The sequence below is a fragment of the Strongyloides ratti genome (assembly GCF_001040885.1).
Source record: "Strongyloides ratti genome assembly S_ratti_ED321, chromosome : X".
NCBI lineage: Eukaryota > Metazoa > Nematoda > Chromadorea > Rhabditida > Strongyloididae > Strongyloides > Strongyloides ratti.
Genome location: NC_037309.1, coordinates 926,348 through 948,444, shown reverse-complemented (window position 1 = coordinate 948,444; position 22,097 = coordinate 926,348). Strand labels below are relative to the sequence as shown.

General features: G+C 21.3%; 6 protein-coding genes across 6 annotated transcripts; 2 read left to right on the top strand and 4 right to left on the bottom strand.

Annotated features, from left to right (window-relative positions):
• Positions 1-1,442: 1,442 nt before the first annotated feature.
• SRAE_X000019900 (Hypothetical protein) lies at positions 1,443-6,405 on the bottom strand (the record flags this gene model as incomplete). Its single annotated transcript, XM_024644514.1, has 9 exons — positions 1,443-1,497; positions 1,761-1,798; positions 1,975-2,148; positions 2,278-2,379; positions 2,428-4,665; positions 4,734-4,820; positions 5,684-5,868; positions 6,012-6,267; positions 6,358-6,405. 9 exons carry the CDS (start codon positions 6,403-6,405, stop codon positions 1,443-1,445), a joined length of 3,183 nt encoding a protein of 1,060 aa, XP_024510065.1.
• Positions 6,406-9,943: 3,538 nt separating this feature from the next.
• Positions 9,944-11,438, top strand: SRAE_X000019800 (Ionotropic glutamate receptor domain and Glutamate receptor, L-glutamate/glycine-binding domain-containing protein; the record flags this gene model as incomplete). The annotated part of the gene is made up of 2 exons (XM_024644513.1): positions 9,944-10,022; positions 10,069-11,438. The coding sequence occupies 2 exons, from the start codon at positions 9,944-9,946 to the stop codon at positions 11,436-11,438; spliced, it is 1,449 nt and encodes a 482-aa protein (XP_024510064.1).
• A 786-nt stretch (positions 11,439-12,224) lies between these two features.
• On the top strand, positions 12,225-12,693 carry SRAE_X000019700 (Hypothetical protein; the record flags this gene model as incomplete). Its single annotated transcript, XM_024644512.1, has 2 exons — positions 12,225-12,545; positions 12,592-12,693. The coding sequence occupies 2 exons, from the start codon at positions 12,225-12,227 to the stop codon at positions 12,691-12,693; spliced, it is 423 nt and encodes a 140-aa protein (XP_024510063.1).
• Positions 12,694-13,420: 727 nt separating this feature from the next.
• SRAE_X000019600 (Trehalase) lies at positions 13,421-15,859 on the bottom strand (the record flags this gene model as incomplete). The annotated part of the gene is made up of 3 exons (XM_024644511.1): positions 13,421-15,051; positions 15,113-15,349; positions 15,802-15,859. 3 exons carry the CDS (start codon positions 15,857-15,859, stop codon positions 13,421-13,423), a joined length of 1,926 nt encoding a protein of 641 aa, XP_024510062.1.
• A 2,410-nt stretch (positions 15,860-18,269) lies between these two features.
• SRAE_X000019500 (EF-hand domain and EF-hand domain pair-containing protein) lies at positions 18,270-18,852 on the bottom strand (the record flags this gene model as incomplete). Its single annotated transcript, XM_024644510.1, has 2 exons — positions 18,270-18,661; positions 18,714-18,852. 2 exons carry the CDS (start codon positions 18,850-18,852, stop codon positions 18,270-18,272), a joined length of 531 nt encoding a protein of 176 aa, XP_024510061.1.
• A 454-nt stretch (positions 18,853-19,306) lies between these two features.
• SRAE_X000019400 (VHS domain and GAT domain and Clathrin adaptor, gamma-adaptin, appendage domain and ENTH/VHS domain and Coatomer/clathrin adaptor appendage, Ig-like subdomain and VHS subgroup domain-containing protein) lies at positions 19,307-21,151 on the bottom strand (the record flags this gene model as incomplete). The annotated part of the gene is made up of 3 exons (XM_024644509.1): positions 19,307-19,513; positions 19,559-21,018; positions 21,085-21,151. 3 exons carry the CDS (start codon positions 21,149-21,151, stop codon positions 19,307-19,309), a joined length of 1,734 nt encoding a protein of 577 aa, XP_024510060.1.
• Between the last annotated feature and the right edge of the window lie 946 nt (positions 21,152-22,097).

Below are 22,097 nucleotides of genomic sequence, written 5' to 3'. Positions count from 1 at the left end.
AACATCAATTATGAAATGTCTATTAGTGTAATAATACAAATCATTATATATATAAAAAAAACATTTTTACTTACTCGAAATACAAATATTAAATAGACGTAATTTTGGTATAAAATTGAGCAGACATTTTTTGTTATTATTTTCATTAAATTAAGTTAAAGATAATCTAATATTAAATGTTTTAAAAATTGTTAAAATATCTTTTTTAGTTATGTTAGACTATAAAAAAATAAAAAAAAAATGTTAATAAACAAAGAGTATTTGTTTTTTTTCAATTTAAAAAAGAATACGTCATTTTTAAAAAAATTGAAATTTCTTGGTAAAAAAATTTTAATTACTTGAATTTTTTAAAAATTAACATTTTACTTTGTCAAAATATTGCATACGGGAATTTGAAATTCTACATTTTAATAGCTGGTATTTTAATTTTAGAATGTTTTTAAATATTACAAAACATATTTTACATTTCAATATGTCAGAACTTTTTCCTGTAAATTTAAGAAATTTACTTCAAAATTCTTAAGTTTAATATAATATTTTTAATATTTGACGTTAAAATTACTATTAACAATAAAATATAATTTCAATAAACGTAATTTCGTTCTGATTTATGGCTTTTTTTCACTCCAAACAATTACCAAAGTTTATCAGTAATAGATTAACTATCTTTATTGTTAAATAACTTTGTTAAACAGAAACTGAAAAAGCTTATCAAAATCTTACTTTTAGTTGATTTAAAGATTATATTAAATTATTTTAAATAGTATAAATTGGTTGATTAATTAGTATAAATTTTAAGAAACGATAACACATATTAATAAAACAGATCAAAATTTAGTACTAAGTATATTCTTAAACTTAAATGCTATAACTTTCTTTTATGATTGTAGATCAAAATCACGATTGTTATATCATTCATAGTTTGAATCTTATATTTCAAAAATATCTAAAAAAATTAATATTATTACCTTTTGATTTATAAAGTTTAAATGTTTTCATGTCATTTTAAGTAAATACTTGTAAACAAAAAGTATTTGATATATAGTTTAATTAAAATATTAAATTTAATAGTAAATGTGTTACTTTTTAAAAAAAAATTTAAAATGAAATTTAATAAAAACTATTCATTAGTAATATAAAATTTAAAAGCTACAAAAAAAATAAAATGATTGATTTAGTTATAAAATTAATAAAAGACTTTTTTTAGTGTCGTATTTTGATATTGAAGAAGAAAGATTATTGGTTTTAATGTTAATTATCAATTTTTCTATTCAATAGTATTCGAGTACGTTGATTAATAAAGATGAGTATAAATTGTCCTGTATTATTCTTATCAAAAAATAAATTGAATTTGGATTATTTTTATAAGCAGGATATTAAAAAAAAATTGTTTTAAAAACGTCCGAAAGACCAATCATTTGCGAAACTGTTCACCATCTTACCTAAATATGATGAGCTGCTTGGGGTGATTGATCCATACATTGAAGCTGATATTGGCTAAAAACATATTTAATATATTTAAATGATTGTATATATATATGTTAAAAAAAGCATTTATTTCTAAGCATATCTTTATGTGTGCAATTTCATAATGGCAAAAAAAAATATAAGAATTATTGGCTTTACAAAAACATTTTCTTTACATTAAATTATATTGCTTCATATTTTTTTTAATTGTAAATTGTTACATGCATCTTGTTATATTTTTTTTTATCTAGCATTAAAAAGTTAAAATATTTTCTATGATGATGCTTTCGTACCTCTGATTTTTAATAAACCATAAAATACGGACACATATCTCTGCTATTTTGTTTAAATTTGTTAAAAAAAAATGCTGGTAGAATTTGTTTTATACACTATTTCAAGAAGATGCAAGCATGTGGTCAAATATATGAAAAGTAGATTTAAAAAATTTTCTAACACTGATAAAGTTCTTATATTTTTTTAATAGTACGGATAGAAGTGTGAATAGACAGAGCAGCGTGGAGCTGATCCACTGCGACACAATGAGTAACTGTTCGTTCGCAATAAATCCATTTGTTTACAGGCTTGCTCCAATTGGTGCGACACCTTTGTATATTGACTACGAAGTCGATCGTTTTTAAACTTTTCACGAGAAAGACTACGTTGAAGCTCACCGACATAACCCTGAAGTTGGTAATGATAGAGGTGAGGATTAGGGAAGTGTGTAAGTAAAAATGGATTTGTTATATTTGGATAATAGGTATTATATAAGGACATTTGGCGCATTTGGTGAAGTCTAGGGAAAATACTTACCTCATACATTGAACGGTATCCTGTTGGGTTAACGGTTTCTCGAGCGTAGCGTTTCATACGTGATAATGTACTATCATTATCTCCATAATATGAGTTGTAGCTCTAAAAAAAATATATTATAATAATATAATATAAAATTAAATTACTTACAGGATATGAAGGAGTATAACTAATGTTAGGGCGAGATGTGGATCTATACATTGAATATGTTCTTGGAGTATCATAGTCATAATTATGATTCATTTTTGAAACATAACTATCAACACGTGATAATCTTCCTGATCCAGCATATAAATCAACATCACCTCTAGATGCAGATTTATATAAACCATTGTAAATATTATTACGGCTATTATCTCTTGCTAATTCATATTGTTTGGCTCCAGAATATTCCATAAATGAAATAAAAGATCCTGATCTACTTGGTGCTCTACTTAATTCACGTGATGGTGGTGTACTATATTCACGTGTACGCATTGGTGATGGTGCTGCAGAAATATATTTTGTATAGTTACTTGATGAACGAATATTTCTAAGAGCAGATTTACGTTCACGAGTACGAGAACGTGAACGTTCTAGCAATCTATTAGTTGCGTACAAACTTGAATTAAATGGACCAGTAGAAACTATGTCATCAAACATTGTTGTGTAGAAGCTTGATGGTGGACGATAGGATGAAATGAATTCTGTTTTATATTTATGAGCAGTATTTAATACGTATGGTGATTTTGGTGTATAACTAGCTGATTCTGTTGGCATCCATGATGAGAAAGAAGAATTACTTTGTAATTTTGTTGGACCAGCTATTCTATGAGAGTCTTGATCATATGGTTGGTAATTTCTAGTTGGTGGTTCTCTAATTCCTTCATCATTTTGTGAAGTATCACGACGAGATGAAGATATAGCAGAAGGTGTTTCATTAATTTCTGCTTCTGGTTCGCGATAACTAACTTTGCGCACTTTCTCAGAATCTTCAACTTTTAATTCCTCATCCTTACTTTCTTCATCTTGTTTTTCTTCTACTTTTACTTCATCATCATTTGATTCTTTAATTTCTGTTTCATTTGATACAGAAATTTTTTTAGAAACTTCTTCAGTTTGGCTTTCTTCAACTGGTTCCTCTTTAATTGATTCTTCTTTAACTGAATCTTCTGGTACTGGCTCACTTTCAGCTGGTGGAGCTTCAACAACTTCTTCAGTAATAGGAGCTTCTGCTTCTTTTGGTTCCTCAGCAATTGATGATTCGGAAATTATTTCGGCAGGTGTACCGGAAACAGATAATTTAGCAGAATTTGGTGTCTCAGAAACACTATCTTTTTTGGAGATATCTGATACATCATCAAACTGAAATTTAGAAGTTGATTTTTTAGATCTTGGTGTAGCTCCAGATTTAGAAACAGAACGTTTTGGTGTAGCTGGTGTTTTTGGAGTTGAAATGGAAGTTTTTGGTGTTGGTGGTGATACAACTGAAATTTTTGGTGTAGCAACAACTGGTTCATCTTTAGTTGCTTCACTAGCTGGTGCTTCAGAAATTGATTCTTTTACAGATTCTTCAGCAGGTGTAAGTGGTACCTCTTCTTTAACTGATACTTCAACAATAGGTGTAGCTGGAACTTCCTCCTTAACTGATTCTTCTTTTGGTGTAGCCTCGGAAATCAATTCTTTGGCAGACTCATCAGCAGCTGGTGCTTCAGAAACTGACTCTTTTACAGATTCTTCATTTATTGGTGTTGGTGGAACTGATCCTTTGACAGAACCATCAGCAGCTGGTGTTGTAGCTTTAGGTGTTGTTTGAGCTTCTTCTACTTCAACTTTAGAACTTTCTTGTTCTTGATCAACAGGTAAATTATCTAACTCACATGGAGTTTCTTTACGTTTTGGTGTAGGTGGTGGTTGAAGTTCAAATTCATGTTCTGATGGTGCAACACTACTATCTGCAGCTTTTTCATCAACAACCTCATCAATAACTTCTTCTTTCTTTTCTTCAACAACTTCATCTTTCTTTTCTTCAACAATTTCCTCTTTCTTCTCTTCAATAATATCATCTTTTTTCTCTTCAACTACTTCAACTGTTTGTTCTTCTATTTTTTCTTCAACAACCTCAATTGGTTCATCTTCTTTTTTCTCTTCAGCAATATCAACTGATACTTCTTCTTTTTTCTCTTCCATAACCTCAACTTTTACTTCTTCTTCTTTACTTTCACTAACATCAGCTGGTTTTTCTTCAACAGTTTCTTCAACTTTTTCTTCAACTACATCATTTGTTTCTTCTTTAACTTCTTCAACAACTACTTCTTTTATGTCATCAGAAGGTGTAGTTGGAACAACAACATCTTCATCAACTACAACTTGTGGCTCATCTCCAACTGGTCCTCCTTCAACTGGCATCTGAAAATTATAATAATAAGCAAATAAAATATTAAAGATTGTAGAAAAATAATGTGAAGCGTATATACTTTAATCTCTTCCTCTGGTATATCATCAATACCATCCATAGATGTAGTCATAAGATCACCACCATCTGTAGCAGTAATGTCTGGGACCTATACAAAAAAAAGTAGAAATTTTAATTAGTCAAAAAGCGTTAGTTTAAACAGGTGACATTTTATGTTTAAGCAAAGAAGATATTTATAAATATTATATTTATTAAGATGTGGATAGTCTTACAAAATATTTTAGCATCTTTTATTTTATCATAAAAGAGGATGGAAAATGATTTCTAACAATTTAAAAAAAAATTGTTAGTTTGTTATTATGTGAGTAAACAAAAATTGAAGTGTTTAAAAGTCGTGAAAAAGTCTAGTATTTCGTAGATTTTTAAAAAAATTGTAACAAATATTTAAAATAATTGAATAGTTTTGTTATTAAAATACAAGTAAACTAATATAATCTAACTAAAAATTTTAAATAAAATGTTAAGATTGTTAAGAAAAACTTCTTATTAAAATAATTATAATTAAAATTTATTTACTGTTAGAGAATATAAAATATTAGGATAAAATTTTATTAGTTACATAAAATCATTATCCATCTAACTATAACATTTAATATAATTAAATGAATGTATAATTAAAAATGTAAGCTATTTTATATCAAAAGCATTAACTATAAAGTTTACTGTTATCGGAAGATATAAGCATTATAGTTAAAAAATATTATCTTTGTTACTTTTATACTCCAAAAAATTTTATCTATATATTAAGATACTCCTTTTAATCAGTAATTATTAGAAATTTCTTACCAAGAAATTAAAAACATCTTAACAAATGTCAAAAATAAAGTATTTTGTTAGTGTCGTCAATCAACTCCAACGCGATTAAACATGCTAATAAAAAATGTTTCTATCCTCCTTGCTCAGAAACATAAAATTTAAAAAGAAAAAAAATATATACACAATAAAACTTACTTGATCTTCAGTTTTTTCTTCATCATTTACTTCTTTATCTTCACTTTCCTCAGAAAATTCTTCAATTTCAACTTCTTTGACTTCAACCTTCATTTCTTCTTCTTTTTCTTCTTTAATTTCTGCTTCTGCTTCTTCTTCCTTAACTTCTTCTTTACCTTTTTCTAAATCTTCAACAATACTCTCTTCTAAAATAAAAATGATAAAAAAATAGTTTTTTTTTTTAGAATTTATGTATTTAATTCTAAATTATAAAAAAAAAATGTTTTCTTTTTATTTAAATTACTACATTTCTTTTTAAATTTTAATATATAACAATAAAAAATTTTACCTTTTTCTTTTGCTTCAACTTCTTCATCAATGCTCTGTGTTACTTTTACTTCAATAACTTCACTGATCTCTTCAACTTTATCTTCTATTTCTGATTTTTCATCTATCTTTATTTTATCATCTTCTTCACCTTCTTCATCATCTAATACTTCCTCAGATTCAACAACTTCTTCATCATTATTGTTGATCTCACTAGTTTCATTTTTATTTTCATCAAGAGGTGTACTAGGTGTTATTTCTTGAACAATATTATCATCCTAAAAAACAAACAATATAATGATATATCTAATATAACAAATGCTAGAAAATAAAAAAGCAATAATCATTTTTTTTTCATTTGCAATTACCTGATATTTATTAAATTTGTTAATATCTTGTTCAAAAGGGTCTTCCATAGTTCACTAGAATAGTTAAAATAAAATAAATAAATATTAAAAATCAAAAATTAAAAAAATATTGATAAATATAAAGTTATATGTTAATATAGTGTTTTACAGTTAAATATATTTTAAAATCTTTATGATGGCATTAACTCTGATTATCTGATTAAAGGCTATTGATAAGAGCTTTTATTGTGATATTTTTAAAATTTATCCTAAATCCAGGGAGGAGGTAAACTTAATGGGACGTGGCTTTCCGGACATAAGATAAACTCTAATCACTAAATTATTAACAAAACATTGGAAAGAGATTATAATAATTACTGTCCTAATAACTTATAGATGATAAAATGCCCACTCAATTAGAAGGCGTCTTTGACAAAACTTAGAACATTATTTTTAAGATATTTTACATAAACAAGGAGTGAAAAAAAATATATATTGTGTAATTTATAAAGGAACGTATTAATAAATTAATAAAATCTGAGAAAGTTTATTTCAATGTCATTAATTTAAGAATAATTATATAATTGAAACAATAAATATTAAAAAAGTTTATTTTTAAAATTAACCAAAAAAAAAGAGATATACTAATTGCTTGTTATTTAAATAGTTTAAAAAAATAAATTTTTATTTAATAATAACATATGTTTAATAATATTTAACAAAAAAATATTAACATATTTCCTGTATATTATAATAATAATAATAAAATAAACTATATAAAAATATCTTTTTACCTATAAAATAAATTATACAAAAAAAAAAGTTAGTTAAAAAATAATAATAAATTTATCATAACACATTATAATTTGATATAGAAAATTTGATCATATTAAAAATTAATTTATATATTATATAAATTTTTACATTGTTTATTTAGAAGAAGTAATTCAATGAAAATGAGAGATAATGAATAATTTTATTTTTCTCTTTAAAAATTTTCTTCTTTTCCTTAATAATAAAGTAACTTTTATAATATTTTCTTTTATCTCTTATGTCACTAGAAAAATTTTGGCATTACCTTTGTAATTTTAATATTTATTATTATAAATGATATCTTTTTAAAAGACAAAGTTAGACAGACTTGATCATTGCTTTTTAATAAGAATTTTGTTATTTTTGCCAATCTTTTCTTGTCTTAGTAAAAATTTTTATATTTAAAATTAATTTTTATATATATATATATATATTTAAGAATTAAGTAAGTGTATGTAAAATATATATAAAGATTAATATTTGTTTCCTACTTTACAATACATTTTATTAATGATATATGTAGTAAGAATATAATAGTTAATAAAAACATTTCATACTCCCACATTAATATATTTAAAAACCATGTTAGCAACATTTCATTTATTCATCATTTATTCATCAATTTTATAATTTAATAAATGGAATTTGATTTTATGTTTAAACCAAAATACTTTTCATAAATGAAATTATTATTAAAATTTTTTAAAATAATTAATGAATGTATCTTAAAAAAATACTTCAACCAATTAAAAAAATTATACAGCATAATTCAAAAAAAAGCTTATTTTAAAATATTTGTTCATTTATTTGCATTGTAATATTTTTTAAACAAAAAAGTCAATTTTAAAATTTTTTTAAGTATTTTATTTGAAATTATATCATTTATTTTTAATAAAAAAAAGTGCAATATTTAAAATATTTAAATTATAAGAAAATTTAAAAAATTTTACAGCAAAAATTTTGTTGCATTATATAAAAAATATATATATTTTTTTTAAAACAGCTATTGTTACAAAAAAAGATGATTCTTCAAGTCTATACTTGTTGACTTTATTTGTTTGACTCCAATTTTTTTTTCAACTTTATTTATAAATAACACTTAGACAAAGGTTTTGTTTTTTTTTTAAGCACATTCTTTTTTTATCTTATCTAAAATTGAATACATTCTTTAAAAATTTTTAACTTATGTTGTTATTATTAAAGAAAGTTGAAAAATAACAAATCAATTTTTGGTATATAAGATAAATAAACGTATATTTCATTTTTTTTTTAAATATGACATTTTTCATTATTTTATTTATCTATTGAAAAAAGTGTTGTTATGTATATTGTTTACATTTTTTAAAAAGTAAAAATATATTTTATAAAAATCATATATCATACATTTTCAATAATATTAGTCTGGTCGTTAAAAGTATTATCCTCATTTTTTAAATTAAATAAAATAAATAATTATAATTAATTTACCAATCATGATAGATATGAAAAAAATATATTTTAAAATGTTAAAATCAATCATTTAAGTATTATAATTGTTTTTAATTTGTTAAATTTATAATCATTGGTTATTTTTTAAATATCAATATTTTATGCATCATTTATTATAAAAAAATCAAAGGGAATAGTTTAACAAATATTAATATATATATAAATTTTTAAATAATTAATAATACTATATCATTTGGTCTATGTTATAATGAAAATTAATTTAGATAATTAATATCTGAAAAAAATAATAATTTATCATTTCAAACAATGTAAAACTTTTTTTATTAAACTTATACTTTTGAAATTATTAAGAAAGATTTTACGCTTCTAATTTTAAATGAATATATTAGATATTTTCGTTTATTTTTTGAAGAAACAATTTAAATTTTCAAATATACCAGCACAATATAATCACTAAAAGTACACTTAAAATTAAAAAGGAAGCTTTATAAAAGTATAAAAAATAATTAAAAAATCAAATTAAAAATTCTAAATTATTTTAAATAAAATTGACAAAGTACAACATTAAAGAAAACAATAATATTTATGAATTTTTTTATTTTACAACATATAACAATACTTTTTTTATCATATAAATTGTTTTTTTTTACCTTTTCTTGTTATGTAATTAATAAAAATGTTAACAACATCAATATTAGAAATAAAAATCAAATTTGTCATCTTTGTTACGTTAATCTTATTTTCATTTTATTTTATAACAAAATATTAACAGAAAGATTGGGTAGAAAATATTTAATTTTATTTAATTTTTAAAAAATAAAAAAGTCTATCTTTAAACAAATAAAATAATTTCAAAGTTTTAAAAATATAAACTATATATTTATTAATTTACTTATTTAAAAAAAAGAATAAATAAATTTCAAAATGATTGGTAAATGATATTTAAATAAAGATAAATTTGTATTAAAATTTGCTATTTTAAAATATCTTTAAATAATAATGTCAATTTTGATATTTAATTTGTCTTTTTTTTAAAATAAATTTAAATATAGAAATACAATTTAAAATTTAAATGGTAATATTTTTATCACTTTATGATATTTACTTTTATTGTCTAGAGAATTATTTACTAAATATATAATTTTTATAATAATATACCACTTCATACTTTAAGAAATTTGAGAAAATTTGTTTAAGATATTTTAAAAATTTTTAAGATACTTCTATTTTCAGTTTCTTTTTTAATATCACAGTTTGTGGTTTCTATATGTATAATAATTTACAAAATATTTTTTGTATACATTTTTTATTTATTTTTATATTAATACATTGTAAGAGTAAAAATATGTCCCAAACAAATGTTGCAACATTAATTAGTTATGATATTGTTTTACAAAAATTAAATGAAATTCAAACTACATCAGGTAAATTAAATAATATTTAATTTAATATAATATAAATAAATTATAGATAAAGATGATAAATTTGTTCAATTACAAGCATCAAAATTATATTCTAATGTCAAAAAAAATTATGGAATTTCTGAACTTATTGGAGGACATTTAAAAGTTATGATACCTAAAATAGAACCACCCTATGTTAATTATTTACCATTAGATATAAATCATATAAATATCATTGATGATCCACCGGGAGTTGTTATAATGATATTAAAAACAGTAGCTGAAAAACTAAATTTAACATATGAATTTGTTATTTCAGATGAGGAAGATATGGGAACACTTATTAATGGTACATGGACTGGAGCATTTGGTAAATTAATTTATGATGATTATGATATAATAGCTGGTGGAGCAACATTAAGATATGATAGAACTTTATACACTGATATGACATTTCCTTTTTATTATCAATCATATGGTATGATAATAAGATCACCAAAACAAAATCGTAATTATACATGGCTTATTGTAACAAATCCATTCTCATTTCATGTTTGGATAGCAATTGTTGTTTCTATTATCTTTTCAGCTATAAGTTTTAAAATATTAACAAAATTGTCAAAAAATATTAGTAATGAAGAACAATATTCAATAATAGAATCATTGTTTATATTTTTTTCAATATTTCTTCAACAAGCTTTAACAAGACAACCAATAAGTTGTAGTTGTAGAATATTAATATCTGTGTGGTGGTTGTCATCGATGACGTTATTAGCAACATTTACAGGAAGTTTAACGGCACTTTTTGCTGTAGATTCAATTATTTATCCATTTAAAGACTTTGATGGTATGGTTCAAAATATAAAAAATGGCAAATATAGTTTATTAATGGATACTAATTATCCATCAAAAATTGATATGATAGCAAAGTCAAATTTACCAAGTTATAAAAATTTATGGCATGAAATGTATGTTAATCATAGAGTAGACTTTGTTGATGGTTTTTTATCTGGTATTGAGCATGTTAAAAATAATCCAAATTATGTTTTTTTAGCTCCAATGGAAATGCTTGATATATATTCAAGTTTAGAATGTAATACTCTATTAATAAATAATCAAATATTGTCATCATATCTTTCTATTCCTTTTAAAAAAGATTCTAAATATTCTGACTATTTTTCTGATCAAATTCGTCAATATATGGAACATGGTTTTATAGATAAATGGATAGCTGACTACAAAGTAAAAATATACTCCGAAAATACAAAACGTTGTAATGAAACAACTACACAAACTTCAAGTGATGTTTCATTAGGTATGGATAAAGCAAAAGGTGCTTTATATGTATATTTAGGTGGTGTTGGTTTGTCTATCTTAATAATATTTATAGAATTTATTATTCATTTATTAATTTTGTTATTAAAAAAACTTAAATAAATTACGTTTACATGTATTATTACAATATGTTTTTATAAAAAAAAATATTTTTTTTAATTAAAATGTAAAAGAAATATAATTATTTGTTAAATTAATTTTAATCTTCATACATATATATAGAAGTAATTTTAATTTAATACCAAAAAAGAATTATATTTTTAATATTATCTTCCAATTACCAATTGATGATTAAACTTTTAATACTAAAAATAATGATATATTGAATTTTCAAAACGTCATTCATGAATAATGTTTTTATAATTTAAAAACTAATTGGCATTTCTATTCATCTATTAATTTTTTTTTTGTATTTTATGAATCCTTTATAAGAGAGGGTGACTAAATTTTAAAGTTATTTTCTGTATTTACCACATTTGTACTTTATTCTCATTTTTCTGCAACAATATTATACTTAAAAAATTTTTTGCACAACACTTTTGCCAAAACTTTTTATTTACGTCATTTTTTCAAATATTTTTTTAATATGTAATAGTATGCCTAAAAGCATAGAATCATTTATGTCATGAATTCTAAAATAATATAAACGGAAATCACTTAAAATACCATTTAGTATAATTTAAAGATTCTTTAACGGAAGCTATTATTATATAAGTAATATATATAATGTTTGTTAAACATTTTTACTAGAAGATTGCTTATCACAGGAAATGTCATTAAGGTCTTCATTTTGTATAAATATTTAGGTTTCAACAAGATATACCATTTTTTATTTTTGTTCTATCATTTATTATATAAATATTTAAATTTTTTAAATTTTTATAGATAATGTTTAAATATCCAACTTCACTTATTACTGTATTCCTCTTTTTTCTTTCTATTGGGATAACTTTTACCCTTTCATCTCCCACAATTGGTAGTCAACATGTTTCTGATATAAGTCCCGATCAAGTTTCTGCTTATGAAATGTTTTGCAAAGATTATAGTCATTTACAATTATGCAAACTTGAATTTACTCTTCAACAAGCTCTTGCTGAACTTCAATATATTATTTTAAATGATGATCCTACTGATGATAATCAAAACATAAAATCTAAAAGAAAGTCTGCTTTTGTTAGATTTGGTAAACGTGATTTAGGTGATGAAATTGTAAGTTAAAAATATTACTTTAATTTTTATTTATTTATATTATTAGGCATTTGATAAAAGAAAATCGGCTTTTGTACGTTTTGGTAGAAGTATTGAGGATTCTATAAGTGGACAAAAAAGAAAAAGCTCCTATGTAAGATTTGGTTAATAAAAGATAAAATTATTTGTAAATGTCATTAATAATGAAATTTAATTGAAATTTAACCAATGGTATTATTTTGTAAAAAAAATTTGAAATAACATCAAATTTACTTTTTTTTCTCCAAATATGAATATTTTTTTATTCAATTCATACAGAACATAGCAATACTTTAATTTACAATACAAATGTATTATTTTGAAAGAGACTACTACACAAAAAAATCTAAAACGAGATCATAAACCTTCCTTTATACTATAATAAATTTTTTTTCTTATCTTATATTTAAATGGTTTATAAAAAAGGATTTCCAAGTATTTTTAATATTAATAAAAAAAAAAAATAAAGAAAGCTATAATAAATAAAATATAATGTAAAGAAAAGTTGATGAAAACAAACTAATATATTAATTTATTTTTTTAAGTATATAGGGTATCTTTTATAGCAAAATCTAACATGAGAAATATTTTTAAAACCAGTTATTACACTTTTTTATTTTTTATCTTTTATTTTATCAATTTAAAGAATAAATATTATCACGCTATCATGTTTACTTCACCTTAACTGAATAGCTAAATAGCTAATATAAAATATTTGATAATTTTAAAGATAAAAATAAAATAGTATCTTTTACTAAAAATAATATTGGAAAAATATATAAAACATGATAATAATGGGATCATTTATTGTTATAAAAAAAAATTAAAATAATTTTTTTTAAAATTATCAATTATATTTAGCCAGAAATTGTTGCTGATAAAGTTAAATTATGCTTTGCTTCCAATGATGGTATATTAATATCATGAATCTCAACAGAACAACTATTTTTTCTTTCAATTTTTGTAACTTTTTTGCAAATACAATTATTACATTGCATCTCTCCATCATCATATTTAGCATCATTTTTATATCTCATTAAAAGATCTAAAATTACTCCATTTGTCCAACCAAAACCTTCTTGAACAAAATATTCACCACCACCAGCAATATTTAATGCACATCCAGTTGTTACATTATATTTTTCAAACATTTTACCTTCTGTATCTTTCCATACAGTATAATTTTTTCTTAACCATTTATCAGCAATAAATTTAGCCAATTCCTGTTGACCATTTTTATTTAAACCTTCAATAAGTATCCATGTTGTTGGAGCCCAAGCATTTGGAAAATCCCATTGTTCTCCAGATACTTGAAGTGATGTTGGTATACCACCTGGATATTTAAGAAGACCAACAGTTGATATATAACTTGCGATTTTTTCCTGATCTTGTTTATCTAGATTTATACCAGTAACGAGAGGAAAAAAATTTGTATCATAATATGTTAGTATTTGATGCTTTTTATCCATATCATAATCAAACCAACATCCTAAATCACCATTCCATAATATTTGTTGTATCATTTCTTTTAATTGTTCTTTTTCATATCTATATTTTTCTGATTTTTCATGTTCACCAACATAAATACAATACTCTTCTGCAATACTAAGATTTTTTAATAATATTGCATTTAAGTCAACAGGAAGAACACGACTTGTTCTTATAGACTTTATATTTCCCATTACTGAATTAATATTAACAAACCATCTTGAACTAAAATCACGTCCACTCTCTGCAGCAGCAGCAATTTCACCCCACATAATTTGTTTACATTTTAAATTTTCACAATCTTCAGAACATTCTAAATCTTCACGATAACTTTCTGGTCTTGGTGAATCAACATTAACATGATATCTATAAAGATGACTTTTCCATTCATCAAGTTTAATTGTTTTATTTAATTTAAAAAAATGTAATTCTTTTTCTATCCATGGTAATGCTGTACGAATAAAATCATAATCACCGGTCTCTTTAATATATGCATCAATACACCAACTCATTAATGGTGGTTGTGATCTATTAAGATAATATATTCTATTACCATTTGGTATAAAACCATATTTATCGATCATAAATCCCATATTATCAATCATATCACGAACTGTTTTATACATTTTACTTGCTAATAAACCTTTTATTGTAAAAAAACTATCCCAATAGTACATTTCACGAAATCTTCCACCAGGAACAATAAATGGTTTAGGTAATGCAATTAATGAATATCTATCTGCATTATTTTTTACACTTTCTTTAACTTGTCTACATAATGTTGGCCAACGATCGTGAAGATTTAAAGCCCAATGACGATAATTACCATCAGATATTTGTTTAAGATTGTCTGGACCAATGTTGTAATCTTGTGGCATATAATTTTCTAACTCCTCACCTGGTTCATCAAAATTTTCAATAACAAAATTTTCAACTTGTATTTTATCAACTTCACCACTACAATTATCAAGTAATTTTGTCCATTTTTTTATTACAACCTCTATAATATATATATATATATATATTTATATATATAATAATATTAATAAAATTAAACATACCAGCGTCATATTTAAGGGGCATATCAACAAAATGTTTACAATCCTTAAAAAGTCTAAATTTTTGTACAAAATCTAGAAGAGTACCAGCACAATAAATATTGAAACGCATATTATTTTTGTACAAATTTTCAGTAACTGTATATTCAATAATATCACTTTTTGTGCCTTCTGAATCAACATTAAAATCTTTAGTATTTCTTTGATTATTGATATATAAATTTGTTCCTTTCATAAGATCTAGAAATGAAACACTTATTTATTATACGTATATATAATTATATTATACACATAGGTGTATACATTAATTAGTAACTATAGTATATTATTAAGTTAAATTATTTTTTATCATTAAAATTATATATTATAATATAAGAGGTTTAAAATTATACTAACTAAAAAAAACCCGTTGAGTGATGTTTTATTATACTGGTCATGATGTATAAAATGGCATAAATTTTATCATGTGTATAATGCCCTAAACAATAAAGTCATATGATTAAAATATTTACTATGTACATTGAGGTATACTTCATTTTTCTATATTAAAAATGATGTATAAAGTTTTGTTTTATCAAAGATCATATGAATAATGATAAGAAAAGATAATATAAATTATTGTTTAAAAATTAACTTAATATCTGGTAAGTATAATTATTTAAAAAAGATTATATTTTTATATTTTTACTTACCTGAAGTATTAGTTATATCGGTAATGTTCATTGAGGAACATATGACTTCAGAAGGCATATTTACTAAAAATGAGGCAATTTACAGCCTCAACTTATACAAATATACTGGACCTAAAAAAAAAATTATATAAAAATTTTAAATTAATTATTAAAAATCATAAAATAACGTTATATATTATGTCATTTTATTAATTACAATAAATATTTTAAATTTTTATTTTTATCATAGATAAAATATTATATATATAAATAATATATATATATCTTAAGGATGTACTTTGATCTAAGGTAGTAACAAAAAATAATATATCACATTGTTGTAAATATATATTATATAAATATAGATATATATATATATATATATATATATATATATAACATACAAAGATAAATTTTGTCAATTGTTAAAGTTGAGTATATACTTAGCTATATATACTCCAAAAAAAATACTTTAACTCCACCTATATATTTAAATTTTAATACATGAATATTTTGTTTATATAAATAATATACTCTATCTAAATAAAGAAAAAAAAAGATAATATATAAATATTTAAGAAGGTAGAAATAATATTTAATCTAATCACCAATTAGAATGTATAATAAAAATAATCGAGAATGATAACTTAGAAAACTTAATCTTTTAAATGTCAATTAACAAATATTTTTGAGATAAAAAATGGCTAATATTTGTAGTATATATTTTGGAAATGTAATTCTTTTTTTAAAAAATATAATAATATTTTGAATTTAAAATAAATTGATAAAGCATTAAAAATAGAACTAAAATAGTGGATAAGAATTAACAAATCATATGATTAATTATAACTACTTATAAGCAAAAACTTAGAAGTTTAAATAAAATATATTATACAGTAATCAAATATAATAAGGTAAATAATAATTTTCTAATCTTTTTTTTTCATAAAATATGTTAGACATAATATTCTGAAACAATAAATAATAAATTCTTAAGAAATAAATTTACACGTGATTATAAACTTTATTTTGTACAGAGTTAATCCATTCTTAATGCATATTTATTTTCATCAATACTTGTGTACATATATACATATATAAACATTTAGTCCATTTATATAATATATGTGTCTTTTTTCGTAAAAGATTTATTAAACATTGTTAAATGTTTTAACAATTAAATGCAAAGATTTTATTGTTATAATATTAAATAATAGAAATTTACCTTAAATTGAAAAATTTTAAAAAAGGTATATTATTACAAATTGCAACAACTTATATAAAAAAAATTATTTTAAAATTTAACTTAGCAATATGTCATTTTTAATTTTCTACATTAGTTTTTGGATAAACAAACTTTATAAATATTTTATTTTATTATAAATTAATTCACATAAAATGATAAAACAGTAGTAAATTTAAATTAAAAGATAAAAAGTTTTCCCACAAATAAATATTTATAATTTCAATAAATTTATCTAAATAGTTTAATTTAATAATAAATATATTTGCCTCTTTTTTAAAATAAAAATATATATGATATTATTTGATGACGTATAATGTAAAAGATTTAAGTAAAAAATACAATAAAGGTATAAATTTCATTTAATATAATAAATGTTTCTCAAAAATTTAATTGAAAACTAATAGTTTTGTTTAATAGATATTTTATTGAAAAAGAAAAACAATAAAAGTATTATCTTTTTAATTTAAAAATGTTGTTTATCTTTAAATATACAAAATTATATGTACTATATAATAAAATATTTTATAAGCAAAATTTGAAAAGCTAGTCAAAATAAAACTTTGTAAAAAAAGATGGTCTAATATTAATTGAAGTTTAAATAATTGCAAAAAAATTTTTTTTTAAAAAAAAAGTTAATTAACAACATCTTAATAGAAAGTAATAAATATTTATTATAATACTTATCTATGCTTATATATGTTTCAAATTCTCATTATAAATATAATTTTCTTTACACTATTTAAATTATTTTTTTTTTCACAATAAGTTATAATTTGAAAATTAAATGAAATACTTTATTTCAAAATATTAAAATTGTGGCTTCCTAATGCTTTGTAGTAAACAAATTTATTGTACTCTAGAAAAATATCGAAGTTTCTTTATATATTCACACAAGTTATTTATCATACATAAAAAAAAAAATTATTTTCTTTTGGTGATGTTTGATTTAAAAAAAAAAATAATAATAATAAAAATTTCACGTGAAATAGTTGCTTCATATATGATGAAAAAATTTTTGGGAAACAAATTATTATATGTATATAATATATATTGGAGGAAGTGTCTGAGTAATATTATACCAATAAATTTAAAATTAAAATTTATTGAACTATATGTCTTATAAATAAATTTTTTTTTTTAAATGTTACAAATAATATAAATTATTTTTAGAATTTAAACATATTATTGTAAACATTTAGTTAAGCTTTAGGATAAATATATATATATTTTTTCAATGTTTTTATCATGTTGATTGTGTTGTTTTATTATCAACTTTTTTTCCAGACGAAGATGGTAATGGATCATTTTGTTGAGGGGGAACATTTAAATTAAACATTCCTTGACCAGGAAAACCAAAAACATTATTTCCCATATTTTGTGATTGACTATCCATATTATCTAAAAGGGGTGGATTGAATTGTTTAAAAAAATTATCAGCTTGAAGTGCTTGAATTTTTCTTGTTTCATCTTGTTTCTTAAAATAACTATTAAATTCATTTCTATCTACTTCCCCATCACCATTCATATCTAGATTATGAAAATTTCTTGACTGTTGCTCAAGATAATTACGATCTCCGAGTAAATATTCAGCAAAAGTTAACTTGTCATCTTTATTTTGATCAATTCTACGAAATTCTATAAACAATAAAAATTTATATTTATCATAATTTTATTAATAAATATTTACCTTTTAATCTTGGATTTAAACTTTCCATTGGAATTGGTGTAATATTAGGGAGTGTTGTTGTAATTTCATTGGTATCATTATTATTACCTAAAGAATAATGACAAATTACAAATAAAGATAACAAAAATAAATATTTCATCTTTTTGAATGTTATGATAATAATTGTAAGAAATTCATATTTTATATAATAAAAATCTCATTACTTTTAATAATGACATCCAGATTAATTTAACTTTTTTTTTAATAAAAATTAATTTCTCATCAATATTTTATTATCTTTAAAAAAAAATTAATTTTATCTAGATTGTATTGTTATAAATCTATTTTATTTTATATGATTTTATAATATGTTATAATTAAAAATGATATTATTTATATAACAAGTAATATAAAATATTTTTAAATTTATTTTTATTTAATAATACAATAAAATTTGTTTCTTAAATTTTGTTATCATATCAAAGAAAAAAGATTATAAATGTATAAAATTTTCAATTAAAATGTACATTTAAATAATAATTTTATATATAATTATTTGTATTTTACATTTATTGATTTTATTAATGGGGTAAAATATTATATTTTAACAAAATTCATGCTAACTTTAATAAAAATAGTCCACATTCTTGAAAATTGTTATTTTTTGAAGTAAATGATAGTTGAAAATTAAATTCACATTCTTTAATATTATCTGAGAGTGGTAAAATATAAAGTAATTGATTTATTGACTGTGCAGATGACAAAGGATTAAAAGATTGAAGTTCTTTTTTTGATGTCTTCTCTAATTTAAAATTGACAATCTATAAAAAAGAAAAATAAATATAAAAAAAATTAAATAAACTAACTTTTACACGTGATTGAAGATAAAGTTTAACTTCTGATAATGGATGTGTATTAAAATTGGTTATTGTGACAAATGTTATAATAATATTTTTGTTAAATAATTTTCTTTTTGGTTTTGTATAGTATAAAATTATTTTTATATTATGTAAATCAAAAATTGTTAATGGATCTTTTGAATCAATTTCCAAATCATTTAATGTTAATGAAAAATTTTTTAAAAATATTCCAGAGTCATTCTCATCGTCTTTTAATTTAAATTCAACTTTTTCTATTTTAGGTTGTAAAGGAAATTCTAAATCTTGAAGATCATCACAAATTAAATCATAATTGCTATCAAATTCCACTTTTGAATTAAAAGTTGTATAGTCATTTTGATTTGAATTTATACTATCATTTGATGTAGTATTTATAATTGATACTGGTTTCATAATTTTTTTTTGAATCTGTGGTGTATTTTGCCTGGACCAGATACTTAATATATCATCATCATCATTAACAATAGTTTCTAGAGAACTTCCTTCACTTTCATCACTCCAAGTAACGCGTTTCATTCCATTTTCTATTTTATTATGATTTAATGTGTTATTTTTTTTATGATTATCATCTTTAAAAAGTTTATCATATATTTCTAAAATACGTAATATATCGTCATTAACATCTAGTAATTCTTTAAGAAAATCATTCTCATGCTCTTCTGTTTCATTTGCGTAATTTTGTATTATTGGTTGAAATTTTAATGTTTTATTATATAATTCTCCTATTGTTCTACATTCCTCAGGAGTTGTTGTATTTACAGAATAATTATTTAATAATTCATAAAGAATACAAATATAATCTTTAACTTTTTCAACATCTTTCATTTTTTTTATTTTTCTTTCTGTTTTCTTTTCTTCTGATTTAACAAGACTTTTAATTAACTTATTTGCTGCTACTAAATCTTCTTCTTTTTTACTTGCTAATAATAATGAAAGTAATTTTGATTTTTCTTCATCTTCAAAACAAACCATTTTAACAGGTTTTTTTGGTTCAATAACATACTCATCAATATCTACTTTAGGATCATTTAAAATTAAATTTTGTTTTTTTAATAACATATAAACTTCTTTAAAATTTCCTATATGACCAATATATTTTTGCCAACCATACAATAATACAATTACTTTATCTTTAATTTCTTTTGGTGTTTCATTTCCTAAATATTTTGGTGATAATAATTTTATAATAGAATTTAAAAATTTATATTTTCCTAAGTCAACAGCAAGACGATATCCACATATTCTTAAACAATATTCAATAACATCAATTGTAATTGATGCTTCATTATGATCAGGACTTAATATTTTATGTGAAAAACATTTTGTAACAATTTGTGGTCCTTCAACATCTTTTACTATTCTTTGGCATAATATATCCCAATATTTTTTTCTTTCATTTTCTATTGAATAAGGATTTATAGAAAGAGCTTAAAAAATAATAATATATTTATTTGAATTATTTTTTGAGAAAAAAAAAATATTAATAAACATACCCACATAATATTCTATTGGTTTAATAAAAATTGATTCATCAAAATTATTTGTTAAATTATTTTCCATTAAAAAAAAAATTAGTTAAAAAAAATATTTATCTAACATATATTACTAGTAAAATAAGTAAAAACAATTTTATTGAAGGAGTTACCATTGACAAAGCGTTGTCTATATATTTTAAAAAAAAAAAGTTATAATATGCCTTTTTATATCTATAAGCAATTTCTATGTCCAATAATAAGTCATTGACTATATATAATATAATAAAAATATGATAAAAAAAACTATTAAAAAGTTGTAAAATAAAATAATTTATAAAATTATAATTTTAATTTTTAAATTTATCAAATAAGTTTAAAGTATTTCTTTACAGAATTATTAATTGATGATAAAAATAAATTTTAAAAATTTTTTACTTTATAATATATCTATAAATACTATTTTAATACAAGTTTTATATACATAGTAGTATATTAGTCAAAAATCTTTTTTTTTCTCATAAAATTTTGAAGTTTTAATAATTTTATGCTTATAAAATCATTTATTATTAAAATATATGTTTGTTTTTAATTATTATTTATAATTTTAAAGATATAAATAAATTTGATGAGAATATACCAAATATATAAATAAATTATTGAAGATTTTAAAGATCTTTAATTTTTTAAATTTCTAGATTTTGTTTAAAATTATTTATTTTATACAAACAAGTTTAATAATTTGTTTAGCTATAAATATTAGCTAAAACATTAAAATTTTTTTGACATAACTTATATACTTTAAAAAAAAATATTTTCAATGTATAAAAAAATTGTTTTTATTTATCTTTAAATATTGATATAAAGGATTCTATTGATTATATTGAAAAAAGAAATACAATAAAAAATATTTGTTTTTTTATGTACAAATTTAGTTATTTTTTTTTAAATTTAACAAATTTATGCATTAATTAATTTGATTTTTTTTATGGTAATTAAAAATATTTTTAACTTAATAATGATTATTTATTAAA